The 25,859-nt window shown below is 35.6% G+C and overlaps 2 protein-coding genes and 2 long non-coding RNA genes across 7 annotated transcripts in view; 2 read left to right on the top strand and 2 right to left on the bottom strand.

Moving 5' to 3' along the window:
• The window catches only part of LOC121408605 (TBC1 domain family member 10B-like), a 58,948-nt gene extending 56,009 nt beyond the window's left edge, over positions 1-2,939 (bottom strand). The window contains exon 1 of the mRNA XM_041600130.1: positions 2,839-2,939. The gene's annotated coding sequence lies outside the window, so the exon portion shown is untranslated. The remainder of the gene's footprint in view (positions 1-2,838) is intronic.
• Positions 2,940-11,960: 9,021 nt separating this feature from the next.
• The window catches only part of LOC121408602 (ataxin-2-like), a 32,519-nt gene continuing 18,620 nt past the window's right edge, over positions 11,961-25,859 (top strand). For all 4 annotated transcript variants that reach the window (XM_041600128.1, XM_041600129.1, XM_041600127.1 and 1 more), the window contains exons 1-5: positions 11,961-12,281; positions 14,674-14,740; positions 22,424-22,480; positions 23,901-23,972; positions 24,742-24,898. In XM_041600128.1, the coding sequence (XP_041456062.1) occupies positions 12,214-12,281; positions 14,674-14,740; positions 22,424-22,480; positions 23,901-23,972; positions 24,742-24,898 (421 nt within the window). In that variant the 5' untranslated portion in view covers positions 11,961-12,213. The remainder of the gene's footprint in view (positions 12,282-14,673; positions 14,741-22,423; positions 22,481-23,900; positions 23,973-24,741; positions 24,899-25,859) is intronic.
• LOC121408603 lies at positions 14,933-19,324 on the top strand. The gene is made up of 2 exons (XR_005969063.1): positions 14,933-15,766; positions 17,437-19,324. It is a non-coding gene; the product is annotated as an uncharacterized LOC121408603 (long non-coding RNA).
• Positions 17,442-19,757, bottom strand: LOC121408604. Its single transcript, XR_005969064.1, has 2 exons — positions 18,231-19,757; positions 17,442-17,620 (listed from the first exon to the last, which is right to left on the bottom strand). It is a non-coding gene; the product is annotated as an uncharacterized LOC121408604 (long non-coding RNA).

Here is a 25,859-nt window from a genome sequence, read left to right as displayed (position 1 = left end):
ACAGTATCTTAAGGATGGCTTAATCAGACAGCATAAGAAAATGGCCCGTCTAATCCTAAAAGTTAATTTTTCTACACCCATTGAACAGGTGCTCAATAGACTCAAATGGGTTTCGATTGAAAAAAGATGGAAATACCATAGATGCAAAACAATTTACACTATCCTTAATGGGGAAGCGCCAATATATCTCTCTGAACTCGTAGTAAGATCTAGTAATGTCCATTCGTACAGAACGAGAAACTCAGTTCAGAATGGTGTAGTGGTACCGCTTGTACGCACACAGGCTGGAAAAAGGGCATTTTCTCATAGTGCTGCCATTCTCTGGAATCAGCTAGATAGTGGTACCGGATAGTGGTACCCGTAGTGCAGTCTCGAGGCAATCCTTCGCTACATCTTATTGGAGAGCGAGAAACTGCCGAATTAAAATAACTACCCCTATCTGGCTGGATCCAGGGACAAGCAATCAAATATTTAAACACAAAATTAATCAATCATAGGGAATATATACTTGTCTAGATTTGCTTATGCACAATGTATTTATGTTGAATTTTGTTCAACATACACACATTATTTTAGTATGTATGTGTGTGTGTCCATGCAGGTAGCTTGTCTCTTTGATAATATTTTCTTTCTTGTTTTATATCTTTTCATTGTTTGTACTTGTTAATATATGTATGTATTTGATACTTGTATGCAGGGCCCCCAAGGAAAACAGTGCTTAGTCCACTGATGGGGTTACCCTGGGTAAACAAAACGAAATAAATAAATAAATAACAAATATAAAATAAAAAAATGAAAATTTTCTTGCCATATTACTTTCCACCAATAGAGGGCGTACACAAAATTATGCCCAAAATTCAAGTTTTTGAGCGCTCTGGTGAATACAAAAATTATTCCCAAGTTACTAATGAAAAATAAATTGCAACTGTAAATTAGTAATTTTTGTCACAAAAGTGAGTTTAATGATTTTTTAAAGTGTGTGCTCTGTACAACATTGGCATACCATAGTCCTACCTGTAGTGTAGATTCCCCACAGGCAGGGTGGTAGCAGTGAACAAGTGGACCTGGGGTGGTATTCTGAAAATTGTCTTAACTTTTCTTGTAAGTCAGCAAGATTAACAGCATTCTAATTCTCTTAAATTGGTATTCTGAAAATTGTCTTATCTCTGTAAAGACGTCCCCTATTTTATCTCTGACACGCCCAATATTCTGTCATCAACCAATCATTAAGCTCGTTATATGCTTAGGTCAACCAATAATAGCGTCTCTTCTGAATAAAAAATGAAGCGCATTGTTGATATGAGGCGTAATTTCCTTGCGCCCCTGACGCTTATGCTTGTGTGCTTCTGTGCTAAAAATACACGTGGTGAAAAGATCCATCGTCTCAAACACCAATTTTTAATTGCTGGAAAGTCTACCAATTCGTTGTTATAATTGTCTATTGTAATTTTATAATGTTATTTATTTTTTGTATGTATGATGGGGGGACCTAAAGCTACGCACTTTGTTTTCAAACAATAAAAACTGTCCCAATTTTAATATTTCAACAAATTATATTTCACTAATTTGTGGCAAACATTCTAAAGATCATTAACAAAGTAGAAAATATCACAAAACTCACTAATACGAAAATCCCGTCGTGTTTTTCGAACACCTCTTGATTTCGCCGCCCAATGTAGAAGGGGTCCTAAAGCTACGCACTCGATTTATCATGCAAAAAAATAGTATTTCCTGTGCCTCAATTTCTAAAATATATTCAAATTATTATAGGATAAAATGAAATTAAAGCGAATATAACTCCAAACTTCCTAACAGTTGTTGGTTTTCTCTGCATTTAGAGATTTACTGCAGCCTCTGTAGAAAAAATTTAATAGGAATTGTTCATCACTCTGCAGTCACAGTTCCACACACAGAGTGCGCATTTGCCATTGAAAACTGCATGCGCGATGAGTGGTGCGTAGCTTTAGGACCCGCGCAGCTTTAGGACCCCCTACCATACATGTACTTCAAATCAAATGTGATTATAATTACTATGTCAATTGTATCATAATTGTATATGAAATTGAAAGTGGAAATATACCCGTGGCCGTAGCGTAATGTCTTTGGAATGTCTCCTTTAGTACTTAAAACTACATGTACGGTATGTTCTAGACAGGAATAACCGTCGTTTCTGGGGATTTATTCAACAATTTCTGACATTTTACTGTAATCCCCATTGGAGCGTAGTTCAGCGGAACAACCAAAATACAGAGACTGAAGCTTTTGGTCTAGGTATGTTCTTGCGGGATGCAGCAAGAAATGATTATTGCAGATGGACAAATATCGCATGCAACAATAAGTTACAATAGCACCCCACCTCATGTAAATTTTATTGTATTTTCCAAGGAAGTTAAACTTAAGAGAACGCAGAGAATTTTAAGAATACCAGTTGTAGATCTAGCGGCTCTAGCCTAGGCCTAATTCAATATTTTATCTTGCGCACAGACTATGCGCGTATATGCGCCGATTACGGTACCGTAGGCCTATATATTTACGCATCATTATATCTCAGACATCATACGCGCTCAGTGAAAGTTACAAGAAAAGTTACTTACAAGAGAAGTTAAGACAATTTTCGGAATACGGATTCTATTGTAACTATTTTCAGAATACGGTACGGCCTCTGCCTCTGGCTGACCCGGGCCGGGGCCGATGACATTGCCATCGCCGCCGCGTTGCACTTGCAGCAGCGGCGTAGCGCTCTTGCCGCGGAGATGTTAATAATTTACAAAGGCAAAGCCAATCTAAAAAGTTAGGGCTACAGAGTAGGCCTAACAGTAACACCCATTTTAAACTTACCTTAGACAGTTGGTATGTAGCCTACCGTTTACTAATATCACTAAAAGTTAGTCTTCTAGTCTAATAACTGCGCACCGTGACCTCCGTTATGTCCACGACCACGACCACGGCCAAGCAAGCGGCTCAAACACACAAGATCCATAAAATATTCGCATTTAATTTATTGTGAATTGCATATTGTACGCGCGATCCTCGATGATCGACACGCGCGCGCGTACGTACGTTTTCCGACAATTTTTTTTTTTTTATGTATAACACCGTACCGTATGTATGAATACACACAAAAAAGTTCATATGCCTACACGTGTAAAATTCGGCGAACCACGTTTTCCATGCGCATTCGTGTGAACTGCAAGACATACCGGTACACACGCAGGAAATAGAGAAGCATTCACTTGTGCATAAGTCAAGACAGACGAGCTGTGGGTTGAGCTGCATGACAAATGTGCACCGGGGGTTACGCACCTATGTCTCGCAACGTACCCTATAAAAGGCGATTCTAATTGGAGTACATGTATATGAAAATTTATTCAACTCTACGCCCTGACTCAATGCTAACAATTTTTTTCTCTAACGTTAGTTCCACTCGTCCTGACAGCGTCCTATACCCATAACATAATTAAACAAAAAAATCAAGGACGGACCCATTTTTCGCCAATAAGGAGGGGGGGGGGGGGTTCATCCGCATTTGGCATTTTCCCCTAATCGACCGCTGAAAGCTTATTTTTGTTTGTATTTGACGACCAGGTGAAGACCTCAAATTCTAAAATGTCTAAAAAATACCCTCATAGGTCAAAACTGATGGGATAAGTTACATGAGGTCAAAATACTTTTGATGTGTTCAATTTAAAGTATTATATTTAGTGTCACAGCACACCCTTGTAAAGATTCTGGTAGCATTCGAAGTATTTTGGCCCGGGTTTTTTGGATAAATTGAACTGATGTTATTGGTCATTTTGAGGGCCATTAGTGGCCAAAATGCATCAGCTATTAAATAGGGTCATTCACAGTGATACATTTGGAATCAGCATAAAATTCTACACAAAATGCACCTTTGAATTATGATCAAGCGCACATTTTAAAAATAAAATATTGATTTCTTAAGACATCCAATCTTTGTTTTGACCACCGGCGTAAATCCGTGTTGATGGGTGGGGGATGACTGAAATATTTTGGCATTTTTTTTGCAATCATGTTTTCAGATATGTAAGGAATTGTAATTGATATGTCCACAGTGGCGTATCGTGGGTCACGGCATTGTGGGGGCACTAGCAAAATGTTTGAATCACTGAGTGAGCGCGCAAAGCGCGAGCTGATTTTTTTTATATTCACACCTAAAAAGGGACATTATTATCAAATTTGTGTAATCATGATAGGTACCTGGCTTGCTAGACAATGCGAGCGCGAAGCGCGAGCTGAAATTTTCGTATATTTTGACCCCAAACAGCGAGATTTTATGGAATATATTTTAGGAATCCATTAATTATGCATATCTCACCATAGTCATCTAATGCGAGTGCCAAGCGCTTGCTGATTTGTATTAGAATTACATCTGAACATACGAAACACTTTTTGTAGTCATTGCAATCATGATACGCATCTAACTAATCAAATATTGCAAGCGCGAAGCGCGAGCTGAAAATTTAGATAATTCAGACCTGAAGTGGGGCATTTTAAGGTTTCTTTTTAGGAATTAACTAGGACCATATACGTTTTTCATTTACCAAATGGTGCGAGCGCGAAGCGCGAGCTGAAATCTTTTAATATTACGATCAGAAGAAGGGACATTTTAAGGACTGATTTTAGAAATTCATGAAGAGCAGACATATCTCACCAATCCACTAATGCGAATGTAATCACGGACAGGGAATGTTTACATATGGGGCAATCACTTTTTGAGTCATGTAAAAGAAGCATACGTCACTACATAAAAAATATAACTCAAGTGCTGGGAAATATATTTGGTTTATATTGACTTGAAAACGGGATGTTTTAGTACAACAGGATCATATATCTCGTTAAACAGATAATGCGAGCACCAGGAACAATGTAGACGTAGGCCCTGGGCAAATTATGTTTCATAAAGTTATGATAAAAATGTTTTTTTATGTAATGTAACATAACATAATTATAATGAATAATAGTTTCTTCTTTCCCACTACGTTTCTCTTCCTTTCTCCCTCATTTCTCCTCTTCCCCTTTTCCCATTTCCCCGTTTTTGGGGGGGTCAGCCGAGGGGGGGGGGGGAGATGTGCCCCCATGCCCCCCTGTAGTTACGCCACTGTACGGTCCATATGGCAAATACCCCTCCAATATTATTATCTTTTTTACCCCTGGAAGAAACGGGGGTTTCTCTTCAATGTTATAATAAGGACATAAGTATTTCGTTTGGAAATGGAAATAGTGAACTGGCTCTTTATTTGCATTTTATGATTCAATAATATTGTTTTATTTGTTAAGCGGTATTTTAGGAAGAATTTTCACCAATAAAACAATTTTCTCTTGTGATTTTTTTCCCATTTCTAAAAAGTGGGGGGTGTTTTACAGGCCACCCCCCTTCCTCGAAAAGTTGGGGGGTATAACCCCCACCCCCGGGATTAATGCCAGTGGTTCTGACCAATATTTGTAACACATTTCGGACAAAAACAATCACGAAAATGGTAATTTTAGGTCAAAATATGGCCAAAATGACCAGTTCTATTGTGATTTGGCAAATTAAACCACTTTATCTGAAATCTAGGTGCATTTTTACTTAAGATAGACCCTTTAAATTGGATGTGGTTACAAAAGCATTCTGTTAAGGGACCATTTTCCAAAGAGTGGTCAAAATTGTCATTTTTTGGTCAAAAATTGGCCAAAATGGCTAAAATGTCGTGAGTACGGTCAATAAGATTGACATTTTTGAAATTAGCTCACAATTTTACCACGGATAACCCTGTCGAACCTTCCCCACCAAAAAATCTGAATAAAGCCCCCTATCTCATCGTGGATCTACAGGTTGTAAGAGAAGAGCTAGGAACTTAAATTGGAATCACAGTATATTGTCAACGTCACAACATGATGTTTTTGAACACCCTCTACCAGTTTTGGTACAACAAAGAAAATATACCCGATCGACATTTTAAGACGAGAAATTGAGACATAGACAATCTTAAACAGATTACAGTACTGATTGACAAACATCATTTTGACTTACCACGCTTTTTTTCTGTCAAGTACGATCGATCAATAATAAACTTGATAAAATTGACATTGCTGCTAATATAAACAAAGTTGATATTCTTGCTTTGACGGAAACATGGATTGATGAATCAACCTCTATGGATTGTTTGAGTTTACATGGTTATATTTTATTTTCAAAGCCAAGGAGTGAAAGAAAAAGGAGGAGGAGTATTTCTTATCCTAGTATTATTCCTGTTTTGATGGTACCTGATAATGTAGAGGCTTTGTGGGTCTGTGTAAGACCACGATTATTACCTCGTGAAATATCCCGTATTGTCGTATGTGTATTGTACTTTCCACCACGTAGTCCATAATTATGGGCAAGAATATATTGATCATATTATTTCTACATGTTCTTACAAAACATCATGATGCTGGCATTTTTGTGATGGGATACATGAATGACCTTGATACTGAACCAATTTTGAATAATGATAACTTCCATCAGGTGGTAAATATTCCAACAAGAGATAATAATATACTTGACAAAATTGTAATGAATTGTGATAATTTTTACTTACCTGTTATAGTGTCACATCACTGGCGTAACTACGGGGGGGCATGGGGGGCACGTGCCCCCCCAATCGGCTGGCCAAAAAAAAAAAAAACGGGGAAAAGGAGAAAAAGAGGGAAAAAGGAAGAGAAACGTAGTGGGGGGAAGAAGAAATTGTTGTTTATTATAGTCTTATATTATTTATTTTATGTTATAACATGAGAAGCATTTTTTTCATAACTTTATGAAAAATTATTTGCTTAATTGTGTCTTCATTGTTCCTGGTGCTCGCATAGATTGTTTAACGAGATATATAAACCTGCTGTACTAAAGCCTCCCGTTTTCAAATCAATATACAACAAAATAATATATTTCCTCGCAATTAGAGTTATTATTGTTTTAAGTAGTGATATATTCTTCTTTTTCATGACTACTGAAAGTTGTTGCCCTATTTAAAGGTCTTAAAATAAAACATTTCCTGTCCGTGCTAACGTTCGCATTAGTGGATTGGTGAGATTTCTGCTCTTCATGAACTCCTAAAATCAGTCCTCAAAATGTCAATTTTTCTGATCTGAATATCAAAAAAATTTAGCTCGCGCTTCGCGCTCGCATCATTTGGTTAGTGAAATACGTGGGGTCTTAGTGAATTCCTACAAACAACCCTTAGAATGCCCCTCTTCATGTCTGAATTTCCTACATTTTCAGCTCGCGCTTCGCGCTCGCAGTATTTCATTAGTGAGATGCGTATGATAATCATGATTACAATGACTTCAAAAAGTGCTCCATGTGTTTAGATGTAATTCTAACAAAATCAGCAAGCGCTTGGCACTCGCATTAGATGACTATGGTGAGATATGTATACTCTGACTTAATGAATTCCTAACTATAGTCCTTAAAATATCCATGTTTAGGGTCAATATTAACAAAAATTTCAGCTCGCGCTTCGCACTCACATCATTTGGTTAGTCAAATACGTAGGGTCTTAGAGAATTCCTACAAATTAACAACCCGTAGAATGCCCCTCTTCAGGTCTATATTTCCTAAATTTTCAGCTCGCGCTTTTGCGCTTGCAGTATTTGATTAGTAAGATGCGTAAGATAATCATGATTACATGACTACAAAAGGTGCTTCATGACTGTGTTTAGATGTAATTCTAACAAAATCAGCAAAGGATGGCACTAGCATTAGATGACTATGGTGGATATTTATACTCTTAATGGATTCTAAAATATAATCCTTAATATTTCCTTGTTTAGGGTCAGTATATACAAAAATTTTAGCTCGCGCTTCGCGCTCGCATTGTTTGTTTAGCGAGACAGTTAAGTATCATGATTACAAAACAATTTGCTTATAATGACCATTTTTAGCCCTCAATATAAAAAAATTTCAGCTCGCGCTTCGCGCTCGCATTATTTAATCAGTGAGATACATAGCCGTTTAATGGCACTGCATGCCTTAAAATATTTCTATTAGGTCAGAATACCTGACAACTGAGCGCGCTTCGCGCGCTCCCTATGTCACCCGAATTTTTTGCTGGTGCCCCCCCAATGCCGTGACCCACGGTACGCCACTGGTGTCACATCACCTCTTGGAAAAAGTGACCATAACTGTGTACTACTATAAGACCAATTTATAGTTTGGCACGCTCAAGAAAGAAAATAAAAATAAAACTTACCCGCCCTCTATACCAGACAGTGGTTTGCGTTTATACGGTCAATTGATCACTCAATATTCTTGGGATGATATGTTACAGCTACAAAGTACAAGATCCTTCCAAAAATATCCTCTTCTTATTCTAACTACTCTATCAAAGCTGGATGAATTATTACCGACCAAGAAAATTGAGATAAAGGATAATGACAAACCTTGGATGACACCACAGATAAATTAAAGCAATCATAATTTAAAGAGAAAAAGCTTTTAAAAAGAAAAACAAACCTCTGTGGCGTAGTCTCAGAAATAAAGTAAATAGAATGATAAAAATTGCAAAAAAAAAACGTTATCATAACACACGTGTATCTCATCTTAAATCAACAAATCCAGGAAACTGGTATAAACAAATCAAGATTATTACAAAAAAAAAAGAACAACAGATCTAACGTTATTGCTGTACCTGGTGTTGAACCTGATGATGAAGATCGTCAAGCATCATATAGCATCAGATTTGGCGCCGTTGGATAGAAGTTGCTTACCAGCTTTCTTACCTTCTCTTTGTTTTTGCCCAGAAGTACAACCTTATCAGGTTTATTCTATGCTAAAGAACATAAAATGCAGTAAAGCAGGTGTAACAGACGACTTACCCCCTCGTGTAATTCGTGAATTCGCATGTGAACTAAGCCATCCTCTTGCCAATATCCTTCCCAGAAGGAAAAACCAGTTAGACCAGTAATTTTTTTTACTGGTTTCCAGTATAATTATACTGGTTTCCAGTATATTTTTACTGGGCCAGCTGATTTTTAACTGGACCAGTAAAAATTAACTGGAGACCAGTTCAAACAATTGCATTCCAGTTGAAGCAATTAGTAATACCAGTTAAATTGTTTTTCATTAAACTGATGTTACTGGTCCAATAAATGGTTTCCAGTAGATTTTTACATGGTTTCCAGTATATGTTTACTGGACCAGTTGATTTTTAACTGGACCAGTAAAAATGAACTGGAGACCAATTCAAACAATTGCAATACCAGTAATTCTGATGATGCTGATCACGTGGTTCACCTCATTTGCATATTTCCTGTTTTTTAAAGAAAAATCAGGATTTTGAATGGAATATCTTTGCAATAGCACTCATTGTTGTTTGAAAACCTTCAAAATAATTGTGTGAACTAATTCACAATGAAAATGTGTAATTTTATACATCAAATTCAAAATAACAGCAGAAAGATTAATTTACTAACCATCTTTTCCATCACATTTATCTGGACATGGTATATAACAAACCAAATGCATGTAATAAACTAATCTAGTAAGACCAGTATGAGGACCAGTTCGACCAGTTTGAGGACCAGTTAGACCAGTATGAAGACCAATGAAAACAGTATGAAGACCATTGAGACCAGTAACAACCACCAGAAACAAGACCAGTATAAAATTCCAGTACTTCAAGACCAGTTTATTTCTAACTGGACCAGTATGACCAGTTAGACCAGTAAACCGATGTTCCAATTTCCAGAGTTACCAGTTAAAATTATACTGGTCTAACTGGTTTTTCCTTCTGGGTTATTACATCATTTCAACAAGGGTTAGTACCTTGGCAGTGGAAGAGAAGTTAGGTTGTTCCCATTCCCAAATCACAACCACCGAATATTAAAGAACTTCGACCTATATCTCTTACATGTCAATTCGCTAGAATTGCAGAATAATTCATTACAAAATGGCTATTGGAAGATATTTCTAAATATATTGACATTCATCAATACGGAAACAGACACTATCAACTACCCATTATTTGATAAAATTATTGCATTGTGTATTGGACAACTGTGAAAAATCTAAATCAATATCCACTATAGTTTGCACAGACTTTCCAAAGCCTTCGATAGACTTGACCATAATATTCTGATTCGAAAATAAATTGAATTTAACGTAAGATAGTTAGTTTTTTTTAGAAAATCGTTCATAATCCGTAATATCAGGGCGTAGTGTCTTCGTATATTACAAATCATGCTGGAGTACCTCAAGGCACGAAATAAGGCCCGATATTATTTTTGATCATGTTTAATGATGCATGTCAGAATGAATCTTTACGGCATTTTAAATATGTTGACGATCTTACTATATAGTTGAGAATCGTTCAATACAAACTCCTTCTGTATTACAATGTCATTTAAATGCACTCGTTACCTGGTCATCGTATGAAACTAAATCCGAATAAATGCAATGTACTCAGAGTTACTTTGTCTAAAAATCAACCATTACCTAATCTATTGCATATTGGTGACACTTTTCTGCAATATTCAGAAACTGTTAAAATACTTGGGCCGGTATTCTGAAGTCGGGTTTAACTTAAACTCAGGTTTAAAGTTGTGGTTTAATGGATAACCAATTGTTACATAAATCGCTAACAGTAGAGATATTATATTTCAGCTCATTTGGCTCTCAAATCATTCATAATTGTCTAGGAAGTATATATAGATTATTGTCTTCACCATCGATGAATCAAGAAAGAGCACAGTAAACATAAGAAACGTACGACTTAATAAAAAAAAAGATACTTTTGGCTTCCCATACTTAAAACACAACTTTAAACCTGACTTCAGAATACAGGCCTTGATGTTTATATTCAGTCAAACATAAAATGGGATTAACAAATTTCAGATATTATAAAAAGGTGTAACAAAAAATGTAGTTGTTCAGACTTGTCAAACAATATAAACTCCCTATGTCAGACCTTATTCAAATTTACATTGGATATATTCGTCCAAAAGAGTATTGTGTACCGGTTTTCAATGGAGCACTTAACTGCTAAACAGGTAAAGGAAAAATACAAAAAAGAGTTTGCAAAATAATTCTTGGCTCAGATTTTATAGACTATGAAAATGCACTAACAAAATGTGGATTAGAATGTCTTGAAAGAAATAAGAAATGTGTATGGAGTTTACTAAATCTGGTTAAAAAAAGCCTCACTGTAATAACTGGCTACCTAAAAGGAAAAATGTCTCAATCTCATTAAGAGGTGTTCCAAACTTTGCTCAGATAAAATGCAAAATAGATCGTTTTAGAAAAAGTGCAATACCATATTTCCTTGATTTACTAAATTCTAAATAATTTTTTACTCTTATACAACATTTTTGCCAGGCACACCATGATGTGCCTCCTCTTTTTTGTATTTATCACGCATTGAGCTTCGCCCTAATGCTCGGGCACATTCATCAAAATCCTTTTCATGACCGGGAATTTTTTGTCTCTTCCCCCCCTGGCCACCGACCCCTGTTACGCCCCTGCCTTGGCCCTTACACTGTAATAGAACTTTTACTGTGTCAGCTTCATGGAATGATTTGCCACTTATAACAATACAGTTTTGGATCAATTACAATTTTGGGGAAAGCATTAAAACCCATCTCGTTCATATGGCTGTCAAGATAAAGGGCATACATGTAATTATGGGAAAAGCAGTGTAAAATAATAATTTTTAAAATTAAAAGATCCAGTTCCAAAATAGGTCATGGTAACCCCGTTCGATATGTCTGACTGCGCGCCGAGGCGTATCGCACTACAATGATAGTAAAAAGTGCGCTATGAAATATAGTTCTTATTCATATCGATCGTTCTGTATTTTATGAATCTCATTTCAAACGAAATCAATTCTAAGTGATGATCAATGGCTATCAAATATATATGCAAGGCATTCAATTCCTTAAAAAGGATTTTTAACGTTTCCTTTTACACTTGTTTCCACTCAATCAACTTTACAAAATTAGTGCGCCAGCTGCCGTAGTAACTTTCTCACGCAGTGGAACCTGAAAATCAGGACATTTTTCGATATTGTACCTCGAATTTGTATCCTATTGGAAATATTATTGTTTGATTGTAAACAGTATCACCTGACCAATCGGAAAATTATCGATATGAGGGACTGATTTTGTTGATTTCTTCGGAATTCTACCTTCTTTCGAAAGATTTTAGCCGCGTACGTGCGCTAGATTCACACCGGTATCATAATGAATAACAGGCGATCTATCCGTGACCGCGACCGAGTCGTGAAAACGAACAGTAGTAACACCGGCAGGTCAGTAAAATGTTGAAAATCGTGATTATGTTGTGATTTGATGATGAAATAGTATAACAGTAGTGATCTTTGTGAATTATGCAAGGAGATGAATACTAGTAATTTGTATGTTTTTATCTGGAACTCATGTTTTATCATGGCCGATTGTTTGTAAACAGACGTTTGGTTGTGGCATCTCAGACTCATTTTTTGCTATTGAAAAGTGTGCATGCTACATCTTGTATGTATCGATGGCGGCGGTATTACTGACAGACAAGACATCGTCGGCGGTCATCCGTACGGTACCGTCGAATCATCACACTGCACATCATACGACGGTGCTAACCCATTTCAGAGTAAATCGACTGCGAAGTTTACAATAATTTTGACACTGAGTTCCCCAGACTTGCATTTTCATTGCTAGAAATCAAGAAAAATACATGATTTGAAAGACGTCACCAAGAGAATTGCTTGACAATTGGTAATGGTATCGACGATCGTTATTTTTACACAAATTTAAACCAAGGATTAGAAAATAACGTAAAAGAACTCTGTGCTTGTCTTTTACTTAAGTGCTTGTCATGTCTTTAAGTTGTAATTTCGGTTTGAGCGCCATAAGCATGATAAGGAATACAACAACCTTGACCGCGATTTCAATGCGCGTGGACAGTCAAAACGTATCGCTTTTCACATGCAAAGTCAATGCAGTGCTCAGCGATACGACAGTTTGGTTGACTGCGCACATTGCAATCGCGGTCAGTCAAAACATCGCTTAGCCTTGAGGACTCCATGAAAGACCATGATGATATTTTTAAATATTTTGACATACCGGGTATATACTTCTTCATCATAAAGCCTTGAACCGCGTCCTATACATGTATTTTAATGATTTTATAAGTGTGTGCTCTATACAACATTGGCATACCATAGTCCTACCTGTAGATTCTCCACAGGCCAGATGGTAGCAGTGAACAAGTGCATCTAAACAAAGATAGATTTCACGTAAATGTTTGTGATTTTATTTATTATTATATTACACCTTCATACACCTAATGCGTGTGAAGGTTAAAAAAAAATGTGAATGAAAAGGTGAAAAATTGAAGGTTTCTTACCAGACTGATCTTGTGTAGATCCCTCGATCCGTTTGTCAACAAAGCAAATACAATAGGTCTAATCCTTGAACCGCTTAGTTATGACTTACCTTCGATTAGCGATGTTACAAAATACCGTTTTGAAGAACGATTTATAGATTAAAATTATTATTTAACAAAAACTAAAATTTAATAAGTGATTATGAATAATTGTAATAATTATTCATAATCATGTACTTTGCTTAAGTATTTGTCAAATGATAATATTTATCTATATTGATTATTCATAATCATGTATTAAATTTTAGTATTTGTTAAATAATAATCTATAAATTGTTCTTCAATACGGCATTTTGTAACATCGCTAATTGAAGGTACGTCATAACACTGCAGTTCAAGGGTCAGACCTACATGTATTGTATTTGCTTTGTTGACAAACGGATCGAGGGATCTACATGAGATCAGTCTGGTAAGAGACCTTCAATTTTTCACCTTTTTATTAACCAATTTGTTAGAATTTCATAAGCATTAAGCGTATGTAGGTGTAGAAATAAATAAAATCACAAGCATTTACGTGATTTCTATTTACAAAGATGGTTTTCCTAAGAAAAATGAAAAGGAAATTCTGTTCCCCCATAGATTTTGTGTACATAAAAAGTGACAATTGCGTTTATATTGAAAATCAAGATGCATTACTCAGCGATGTCACAATACTCGTGCTGGTCAAAATTTGTATCTGCCACTGTACTAAATGCTTTAGTCTTAGAATCCACTTTCATTGGATCTATACGAGCACACAAAATATTTTAAGAAACACAGTTAACATGAATATGTCCTCACCTTTCACATTATTAGTGATATTTTAGGGTTGAATGAAATTTTATTGATAATTTTAGGACATTTGGACATCATTTTGAACAGTCGATGACTTTTCCCTAACCGCCATTTTGGATTTGAGTAGTACGGGGATCGTGCTGTAAGTGTAACATCAGTGAACTGAGAGGGCAGCAATTTACGGCCATGTTGCATGCCTTCTGTGTTCTTTCGTTCGCTGAGCTGCGCTTATTTTTTTCGATATGATCAAGTGATGGAGTTAAGTGCTATCGGAATCTGTGGATTGCCATGATTGTAGCTAAATGTGATTGTGTTTTGTGGCCAGTTACATGTAGTATTCGTATTTCGTTGAGAGTTTGGAGTAATTTCTATAGTATGTTTATTCAGGTTTCTTGTTCTCATTGTCAAAATTCACTATTGTCGGGTCCAGCTGATGGAATACACATGTTTTATGATAACATTTTTTCCCCTACTGTTTGCATACTTAGGGCAAATCGGGGGTCTGCCAGGAATTCTGTTCCACAGAATGCTTCCCCTCCTACCACATCTCTAAAGGTAAGATGAAACTTCAATTTTATGACATACCTGTGTGGCGTACTGGCATTGTATTAAGCAATACATCAATCTGCCCTAGAAAATTAATAATCTTTGGATGTGTGCAGTTCAATTTTATTTTGAACATGTTCTACATTTGTAAGGTGTGCCATAAAGACTGTTAACAAAATCATGACATGGAAGTATTTACTGTATATGGGTCATTCCACGGGGTTGGGGCAACAGCACTTTTTTGTGTTCCTTATGAATTGTTAGCTTTATCCTGAAAATGTGTTTGGTGTTTTGATGTTGCAATGTGGTTTTGTTGGAAGGCAGTTATGTAAGCAATTACTTGATGCAGAAATAAAAATGTTGAACTGCAAGTATTATTGATGGTGAGACTTTAAATGATGATGTCCAGACTCTTTTTTGGGGTACCAAGTGTGACATCCAAAATGGTCATTTTCAGTTGAAGATATCTAATCAAAAGATAGACTTAGTCAAATTCAAATGGCCATAATTGATAAAGCAACATTTGTTTAATAACAAAATAGTAATGGGATAGCAAATGAAAAGAGACTTCATATCATAAATCATTCCTACAAATCGGCATACCACCGTTACATGCGATGTCCTCGTTTATTTTTTCTGTAACGGCGGTAATGTGGTTTATATCTAAAAATCAGAAATCATTTTTTCCAAAATTATGTGTCAGAAATAAAGGGCAGGAAGTAAGCAACTGTTAATCAAAAGATTAGCTTTGAAAACCTATGGTAATGTCATCTAAATTAATCGAGAGTCGCCGATGTTTTGGGCGATGTCCGGGCCAAATTTGTAACGGTGGATCACATTTCATCGCGTATGTAAGAAGGAGACACCGGAGAAGAGACCGTCGTTGTATCAGACGGACGGGTTGTTAGCCGAAATCACCATGCACATGAACAGCTATGATAGCGGGTGTTTTGAAGCATTGCAATTGGGAATATTCCTGCAATGTCTGTGTAACGGTGGATTGGATATCCACGATGTTTTCCCTTTCAAAGCGACGTAAGTACGGAGATTTATCCCGATACTCGTATTTTGAAACTAGTTAAACCATATCTTTAAAATATGGAACTGTATTACCATGCAGAAAGTGTTTTTAAGTTTGAAAAATCTCGCTAATTTTCCATCATCTTTCACTTCGGTCCCACATGTAGCTTCTCGTGTAAGTGAAATATGTGATTGAGACATTGCCGTGTTTGTTCCAGATTTGCTGAATGGTTCCAAAGAAAATAATGCTTTTATTACTGTGATTCCGTGCAAACATGTTTTGAATGGTAGCTGACATGATTCAATCGTAATTTAGTTGATTTTTTTACACAAAAATATGTTGATTCAATAGGCCAATGGATACTCAGAAACAGCTCTTTCACTGATGATCATGACGGTGACATCTCAAATTTGGTACAAATTTTCTCCTTGTTTAAATTGGCTCCTACTGATTCTAGGTAATATGGGTATTAAAGACCTGATGATCAAATTTGAATTTGCAAAAAAAATGAGAATTTAGAACCAGTGGCGGCGCCACGGGGGAGGCAGACCCCCCCCCCCCAAAAAAAAAAAAATTTTTTTTTTTTTTTTTTTTGCTCGTCAGCTGATCCCAGCCCGAAAGGAGGGGGGAGGGGCAAAATAATTTTTCTGTTACTACCCCCCCTACACATAGTAGATGGCCTTTGTGTATGATGAAGCATGGGAATAATTCAATTACTAGTAATTCTTAGCTATAGGCTTAACCTTCCCAAAACTTTTCATCTTGTTGAATGTTGGTATACTTTTCAGCACTCATTCTTTTTCCCTCAGTTCTTTCTCCATTTTTTCAATTGTATATTTTTATTTCTATATATTCAGTTGTTAAGGATTTTTTTTCAACCGTATTTTAATTTATATTTATTCAATTGTTAGGAGAGGGGGTGGGTATTTGTTTTATCAGAAAGCAAAAGCCTTTGTGATTGTTTTCAATGTGACTTTTTTATTGCAATATAACGACATTTTAAAAACATGTACAAGCGAAGAAAAGAAAAAGTGACACAATCGAGTTTGTTTCACAAGAGTTTATTTGCTGTATCAGAAGGTAAATTGCAGATTTGAATTCCATTAATTCATTTAATTCCAATAAAACATAAATATATTATGTAATTGCTTGAACAATTTAACTTCATAGTTGAAAATTAAATAGGATGGTCATACAAAACTAAATGGAATTGTCGAGATAACCACCCTTGATTATAATGCAGAATAAAATTAGATTAAATTCATCCATTGAGAAACAAAATTAAAGTAAAGATAATTTATGAAAAGGTACCGGTAATGGGCAAGTAATTGTATTGTGAAAACAAAGTAGAACACAAGAAAGCAAATACAAAAACCTTGTATAAAACAACTTTATATTTAATTTATGAACTAGGAAATGATGAATTCTAATTGCTATGAAAAAAATACAAAGTGAGGGTGTATTTTGCAAGAACAGATCAGATTCCTTGTCATTGCCCTAGTAATCCACCCCCCTTACTTTAATGAGAAAATGTCAAGACATGTACATGAGTAAATGATTTCATATAATAATATAAAATATCGTGGAAACAATCCAGCAAGTTTTGTTGATTAAAATGTAATAATTTGAATTGTGTAAAAAAATAGTCAAACTTCCAAATACTATTTTTCTCAAATAACTACAGGTAGCCTCTGTTGAAGGTAAAAATGTATATCTTCAGTACATGAAGTGTCAATCTGGTGACCTGTACTCCTGGCCTGATGGCGAGGCACAATTCTACCTCTATCTATTTTGTGACATTGACAGAGTCCTCTTCCACACAGTTGTCATTGGGTCACCGATCATCTTGAAGTTCATAAACTTGTAACCTGAATGCAGAGAGAAATATTGCATGTTATTTCTTATTGTCAGGTTTAGTGTACAGTGTAATACTTTTTTTTGCATTTGCCAGTAAGAAGTTTACCATAGAGTTTTTAACCAAAGGAAAAGATTGTAGTTTGCAGTGTTATTCTTGAACATTTATTAGAATAGCTTAGTAGAAATAATACATTTTACTTTCTTGTTCACAACTCTATGTTCAAACAACAGGTGTAAGTTTTTTTATTCAATTTGTCCACTAAGTACTTTACAATTGTCCTTTTGGCATGCTGGAACTTACTGTTTTATCCAATGCATTTATTCCAGTGATGACATGATTATATTTTAATTAATGTCACTTAGAACTACATTACCATGTAACTGAGGTAAAATAAGTTACATGTAGAGTAAACAAATTGAACAAGTTATATGTGTAAGGTATTAATGCATTGTCCATGAATTGCATGCCAACTTTGTGTTGTTTTGTCTTGAAAAACCATACATGTAGCTTAGAAGAACTAAACTAGTACCTTTTCCCTACATCTTTTTCACCCGAGTATTGTATCAAAGGTATCAAAATTATAATCGTGTACATGTATGAATAAAAAAAAAACATTTTACCTGTTCATTGATGCATTTTAGAAGCTTGCCTGTAGATGTTGTATTTCTACACTTGAGTAAGATGAGTTAACTCGCATTAGTGTGTTGATACTAAAAGAATGGCAAGTACATGTAATACTATTCAATATGATCATTACAAGGACATGATGTCCATGTAACGGAGGTATGTACATTTGAAAGTAATACCGTGAAGGAGATATTTTAAAGTAATAAAGATTTGGAGATCATAAGCTAGCACTCTTTTGTTTTTTTCCGCTTTAGACAGAAACATTTGTTTCCAGAGATAGACGGAAGTGGAACCTTGAGGATTACCTTAGTATTATTTTAAATATAAATTTATCAATAATTTTGTACATTTTTCCTTGTTTAAACTCTAATTTAAATTGCTTTTATTTGCAAAGAATTTGACATGAAAAATGTTTTTTAGTATAATCAATTGATCTTGTGCAAATATTCTAAGGCATGAAGTGGAATTTGGTGTTTAATGGCCATTAATGGACCTTAACTTAGCAATGCTTCAAAGTATACCTCTGTTACTGAGACATGATGTCCATGTAACGGTGGTATGTACATTTGAAAGTAATATCTTGAAGGAGTTATTTTAAAGTAAAAAGAATTGGAGATCATAAGATAGCACTGTTTTGTTTTTTCCATTTAGGCAGAAACGTAAATGTTTCCAGAGGTAGACGGAAGTGGAAACTTGAGGATTATCGTAGTATGATTTTAAATATAATTTGTTAATAATTTTGTACATTTTTCCTTGTTTAAACTCTAATTTAATTTGCTTTTATTTGCAAAGAATTTGACATGCAAAATGTTTTTCTTTAGTGTAATCAATTGATCTTGTGCAAATATTCTAAGGCATGAAGTGGAATTTGGTGTGTAATGGCCATTAATGGACATTAACTTAACATTGCTTCTAAGTATACCTCTGTTACTGAGACATGATGTCCATGTAACGGTGGTAACACCAAAAATAGAAGGTTATGCCAGAAAGAGTAGTTTATTTTTTCCAAAGAGAATATTCCATTCTGTTGAGGCATGACTTCTCTCAACTATTTAGTTCTACATGCCATCATAAATTCAATTTTCTAGACTGGTGAGAAAAAAGAACGACACAGAACATGGCACTGGTATACACACAGAGCATCAAGTTCCATATATTGATGCTAAATCTTTCAAAATATATATGCCATGTTGAAAAGTGTGGAATAAAATGACTAACAATGTTGTTAGCAAAATATTTATCAAGAGTAATGGAGATCAACCCCTTTATTTTGACAGTGGGAGAGCATAGTCTTAGTAAGGATGATAAATGATGTCCATGTAACGGTGGTATTTTGTCAAATCTTATTTCTCAGTTTACTCCAATATGCAGGGTGGTATGAAATGCCTGTAAGTGGATTTAGTTGAAGGATTGTCCCATGAAACATATAAGAAATAAAACATTTCATTTATTACATTTCTATTTTTTGACCCTGATGTCACAATTTTTGCCCCAACCCCATGGAATGACCCATATATAATGTCAGATATAATAAAAATTGCACATGCATCTGAAGATTATCAAGTGTACATGTAAGTGATATTTGTTGGCATGAAATTCAGGTTATAAAATGATTTTATGAATCAAACCAAGATTGTTTGACTTTTTAAAGAAAAGTTTATTGATGAGAACACCACTTTTTTTACAGCTGGTAGCGCCGTGGTGTAGTGGTTCTGACTCTCGCCTTGTAATCAGAGGGTCGTGTGTTCCAATCCCACCATGGCCTAGCGCCCTTTGGCAAGGCGTCAATCCACACATTGCCACTCTCACCCAGGTGCTAAATGGGTACCGGTAGGAAATAACTATCATTGTGGTTGGTTTAGCAAGTAAGCGCCTAACAGGCTGCATGAAATGCTATGAATCCAGTGACCGGGTAATAATAATTGTGAAGCGCTTTGAACAGTCGTAGATTGATAAAGTGCTATATAAATGCCAATTATTATTAATTATTATTGAATAGCCAGTGTTGTGCAACATTAGTTGTCTGTGCCTTCAGTGTGTTGCAGCTCCTAGATACAAACTCCATACAGTCAGAGCAGTAACCAAATGTTTAGGGCATATCTACACTTGGCCAGCTGAATTATGAGTTAGGCTTTCGTTGGCTAAGTGATTATAAAATGACAATATGTGGGACTTGGATGACCATTATGATAGAGTTTTTATGGGACTTCAGCTGAATTATGAGTTAGGCTTTGGTTGGCTAAGTGATTATAAAATTACAATATGTGGGACTTGGATGGCCAATATAATAAGAGTTTTCATGGGACTTCTTTGAGTCTCAATACTCAAACACAGAAGCAATGCCCCTGAAAATAGAGGAAAATACCCTCTCAGCAAAATTTAAAGGGGTTCCAAAATTTTCAAGGCTGATGTAAGGGCTATTCAGGCCATTTAACCAGGAATCAAAGGCAAAGGCAGTGGTATGGTTTTGAAAAATTGAAAGGGGCACCAAAACTTTAAATGCTGATATGTGTATATGGCCCATTCAGGCCAGTCAACAAAAAAATCTGTGACTTATAGATTGGTCTTCAAATTGTATGTTCACTGCTATATATGAAACAAAAACAGAGTACCGGTACGTTTGATATTACAATGTCACATAGTCAACTATGCTGCTTACTGTATTTAGCATTGTTTAATGCTAATGACTGCTGGGGGCGTTCCTTTTTTTTTAGCGTTGCCCCTGTCCGTCTGTGGATTTTTATGATTTTTTGTGTGTAGGTAGATGACACCAACATACAGGCTAAGTTTGAATTCGGAGTCTGCAGATCAAAGGTCAAATGTCACAGCTCATTAAATATGCAAGTTGGGTTTTGCATGTTTACTTAACCCTATCTAGGCCGGGGTATTTTGGGAGTTCCTATGGCCGGGGGGGGGCCTCCCAGGCCCCCCCTTAATTCTCGGCCGTCGACCGCGCGATCGCGCCGAAAATTGGCACACGGGTTGCCTGGGGCATAATCTACAAGATTGTATAGTAATTTATTTCATGCGAATCGCTATTAAGTGATTATGCTAATTTATGCGTAATTAGTATGCGAAATCATACTTTTCCCTCTTACTCCCTAAATAAAGCTCCATCTAATTCTTGGTATAGAAACTCTTTGTGGTGTCCTTAGCAAGTGTACATAAAAAAATTGTGATATCAAATCATTTTCTTATGTATTATATTTTTTGCAATTTCTTATGTATTTCTTTGTTTTTTTGACCTTTTGTTTTTCATTGTTTTTTCAATGAAATTTGTTTGGGACTCTTCTGTGATCATAAAAAGCATAAAATGAATACATTTAGACTAGAAAAACTAAAAATAATCATACATTTATGAATTTTGGTTGAAAACACAATTTGCATTGGCTTTGTACACGAAATCACGTTTTTGAGCAATTTTCGGTCTGACATGCACTTACATAATGTTGCGTAATTTCAAAACCACTTACCCGGGTGACGCAAAATTGGTCTCAAAAGTTGCGCAAGATTCGTTGAGGGGGGCCTCCGAGGCCCCCCCCCCAGCCTTGATAGGGTTAAGAAATATTCAGCAGATTTAAAATTATTTGGGTGTGTAGGTAGATAGTACCAAAATACAGGCTTAGTTCGAATTCAGAGTCCAAAGGTCAAAGGTGACAGCTTTTTTGAATATGCCAGTTGGTTTCCGCATGATCACTTATGAAATATTCAACAGATTTTAAAAATTTTGGTATGTATATACATGTAGATGACACCAAAATACAGGCTAAGTTCAAATTTGGAATCCGCAGGTCAAAGTTTAAAGGTTACAGCTTATATGCGAGTTGGTTTCCGCATGATAACTTTGGAAATATTCACCAGATATTAAAAATGTTTGGTGTCTGGGTAGATGACACCAAAATACAGTTAGGTCACATCAAATGACCTGACTGTCATATCTTCTGTCAGAGATTATTATGGAAAGGGTGAGCCTTTAGGTCAAAAGTCTAAATTTGTTTATATATATATATATATATATATATATATATATATATATATATGCATGTTGATTTCTGCACTATAGTAAGTTAAAATCATATTGAATGAATGTCTAATCGCGTTAAGCGGGGCCATCTGTATCCTTTGTACACATCAAATTTGTAGTTTGAATATTACTTCTTATTTTTTTTTATTTGTTTTCTCTCAGAGTCTGCAAGGTTTATATGCCAACCAACACTTTGTCCATGTGGCCAGTGTGGCAAAAGTAAGTACATAGTAGTTTTTTTAGTACAAGGGTTTTAAACAGGTATGCATTTTGGTGCAATGTATTCCAAAAAATGTCCTATTCCAAACTTGACAAAGAGATTTTATAACGTGAATGGCCCGGGGAGCGTTTCATCAACAATTATGTCCGACAAGATGTCAGATCTGACATCTTTCCTTCATTCTGATTGGCTTAGAGGCACTGTTACTATGGTAACTGTTGGATAAAACAGGATTTGTCTGATAAAACGTCCGACAAGTCCTTTCATGAAACGCTCCCCAGGGGAACGTTTCATCAACATTTTTGTCTGACAAGTTGTCAGATCTGACATCTTTCCTTGATTCTGATTGGCTAAGAGGCACTGTTACTATAGTAACTGTCGGATAAAATGGGACTTGTCGGATAAAACGTCCGACAAGTCCTTTCATGAAATGCTCCCAAGAATCATTTATCTGTAGACACATTTGTTTACATGGTTTTAGTGTTATGTAGGTTTGTATGTAATTTTTTTAGTGATAGGCCAACTAGAAGCAATGTACACACTCTTCAAAGCCTGTATTATATTATTTATCAATTGACACTTTTGTTAACAAGGCAAAGAGATATGCTGCATGTAGGTTTGTATCTGTGTGATTTTTATAAAGATAATAGGTTAGTGAGAAGCAATGTTCATGTTCTTTTAAAGCCTGTATCGTTTTTCAGTAGAGAAATTTGTTTACAAGGTTAAAATTTATGTTACAGTAGGTTTGTATTTCTTTTCCTTTTTTGGAGATGATAGGATAGCTAAGGACAATGAACATGTTTTTCAAAATCTTCCCCACTCCCTCTTCTTTGTCAACAAAGTGCACCTACATGTACATGAATTGTGTGGACCTCTTTGCCAGAGAAATCTAGCATGCCACACACCCTTTATATGCAGTGTCAGAGCTGCCAAGTAGTACTGATTTTCCGTATTTAGTACTGAAAATAGAGAAGAATACTGATTGTTTCTTGCAAAATACTGATTTCTTAAGTTTCAGTTTGTGTGTTGTCCTATGGTATTCCTGTGAAAATACTAATTTCCTCACTAAAATACTGATTTCCAGCCTTGAAAATACTGAAATGTTCATGTTCAGGTTGGCAGCTCTGCAGTGTATATTCCTAATTATGAAAAAGGTATGTTAAGATATTTAAACATTGGAAATTATACTTTGTAATTTTGGTCCTGTTAATTTTTCAACTGTCAATTACATGTAGGGTTGCATTACTTGTCATATTCAATACCAAAATGAATTGTCCAATTAATTTCAAAGTTTCTTCTGATTCTTGGTCTGCTGCTGTCAATAGAAAGTATTAATTTTCATTGCCTTTACACAGTTTTCTTTTTTTTCTCTTTTCCTTTTTCTCTTTTCCTTTTGTGCTTTTTCTTTTCCTGTTTCAGGGCTGTACAGCAGAGCTTCAGGTCAAGAGTGGTAAAAAGTTTGAGGGAATCCTGACTACAGTCTCCCCGATGGTGAGTTTAAGATCTTGGTCCAAGCATTTCATTAAACAGTTCATGAATTTCACTGCATGTTTGTTCTAAGCGAGCAAAATCCTTGCATCTGATTAGCTATGAGCAAAATATTCGGTGATTATCACTGAACATATGAAATGCTCCCCTAATCTTGAATATCCACTGTTATCAAGTAAAGGGATGCTCCGGGTTGAAGATATATTTATCCCAATAAGTAAAATTCACCGAGTGAAATGCTGAAAATTTGATCAAAATGAGATAACAAAGTTATAGAATTTTAGAGATTTTGTACTATTCTGGTGAAACAGTTCTAGGCATGTCTTCATGAATATTCATTAGATGGACTGATGTCATATCCCAACTTGTTCTTTTGTATTTTATAATATGAATTAGGTTTATTCAATTTTTTCTACCAAGAACTAAAAAAATTGAGTTACAAGTGATAAAGTGCATTAATCATTACTTGCTGCAACATATTTCATCATAATGGAGACACTTCATTGACACATTTATGAACGAATGAAACGATGATTTCGTGTAATAACGTAAGAAAAAGAAAGTGGGGAAAGTTTGTGAAAATTTGAAATCATAAATCTTGACAATAAGAGTAAACAGACATGTATACAAATGCATGATGATCACAATATGATGATGATGAGGTCAGTTCATGAAGAATAGTGAGGAGTAGACCTACATTATAAAATTTTTTCTTAATTCAGCAAGTTTCTTCAGCATTTTCTTCTGACCACCATACATGTATTTCTTTCAGGGTGAAGTTGAGCTGCGCCTAGCCCATCCTATTGATTCTAGCGATAACTCAGTGGTACCAACTCCCGATTTAGTTACCGATAAAATGCTGTTCAAGTCCGCAAGCATTGTGTGCATCAACATTAAAGATGTCGACATGGAATATGCAAGTAAAGGAGGTGGGTTCTTTTGTTCTGACTCACATTTTCCACCTATTATTTTTATGGTTTCAACGATCACATAATCCACTTGTAACTAGCAAGAATGTGAAGTTGATATCTGTTGGTAGACTGGTCTTTTCTGCAACGGTATTTGTGGAGGCGTAGTGGTCTTAGGTTTACGAATCTCATCTTTCAATCAGAGGGATGTTGATTCAAATCCAAGCCAAGGCGTGTTTTCCTTCAGCAAGAAATTGCCCACATTTTGCTGCACTCAACCCAGGTGAGGTGAATGGCTACCTAGCAGGATTAATTCCCTGTTGAATGCACCAAGTGCCTGTAGCAGCTGGAGCTAAAGCCCGGGGTAATATATAGTGCGGCATTGAATAGGCAACTAGATAATCAGCGCCTCATAAATGCTATATATTATTAGTTAATACTACTTTTTACTTTCAAGTCTCATGCAACTTTTGAGACCAAAATTTGGACCTGCTGATATGCAGTCCCAAAATAACGCAACATTTTGTAAGTGCATGCAGACCCCAAATTGCTCAAAAACGTGAATTTGTCTACAAAACCATTGCAAATGGTGCTTTAGCCAAAATTTGTGTATATGTATCATTATTTTTCCTTTTACTGATTAAAAATCAATTAATATGATCTGTTTTATTGTCAAAATTATGTCCCTGACAATTTCCTTTTGGGAAAAAATCAAGTTGAAAAACAAAGAAATTCATAAAACAACAAAATACATAAAAAAGAAAATAATTGTGAACTTGAAATTTTTAATAGTAAATTTGATCAGATGCAAATAAGAATCTGAAAGTTAAATTAGCATTTCAGGGGCACTATTTAGTTAATAAATGCAAACTTTTGATTTTACGCATAAATCCTTAGTCGTCTTAGGCATCGAAATAGCCCAGTCTATTTAGGGTTAACCCTTACTAGGCTATGGTATTTTGATAGGTGATACAGCAAGGAC

This window comes from Lytechinus variegatus, chromosome 2, assembly GCF_018143015.1.
Source record: "Lytechinus variegatus isolate NC3 chromosome 2, Lvar_3.0, whole genome shotgun sequence".
Taxonomy (NCBI): Eukaryota; Metazoa; Echinodermata; class Echinoidea; order Temnopleuroida; family Toxopneustidae; genus Lytechinus; species Lytechinus variegatus.
Note: the sequence above shows the minus strand (reverse complement) of the source record. Positions and strands in the feature narration are given on the sequence as shown.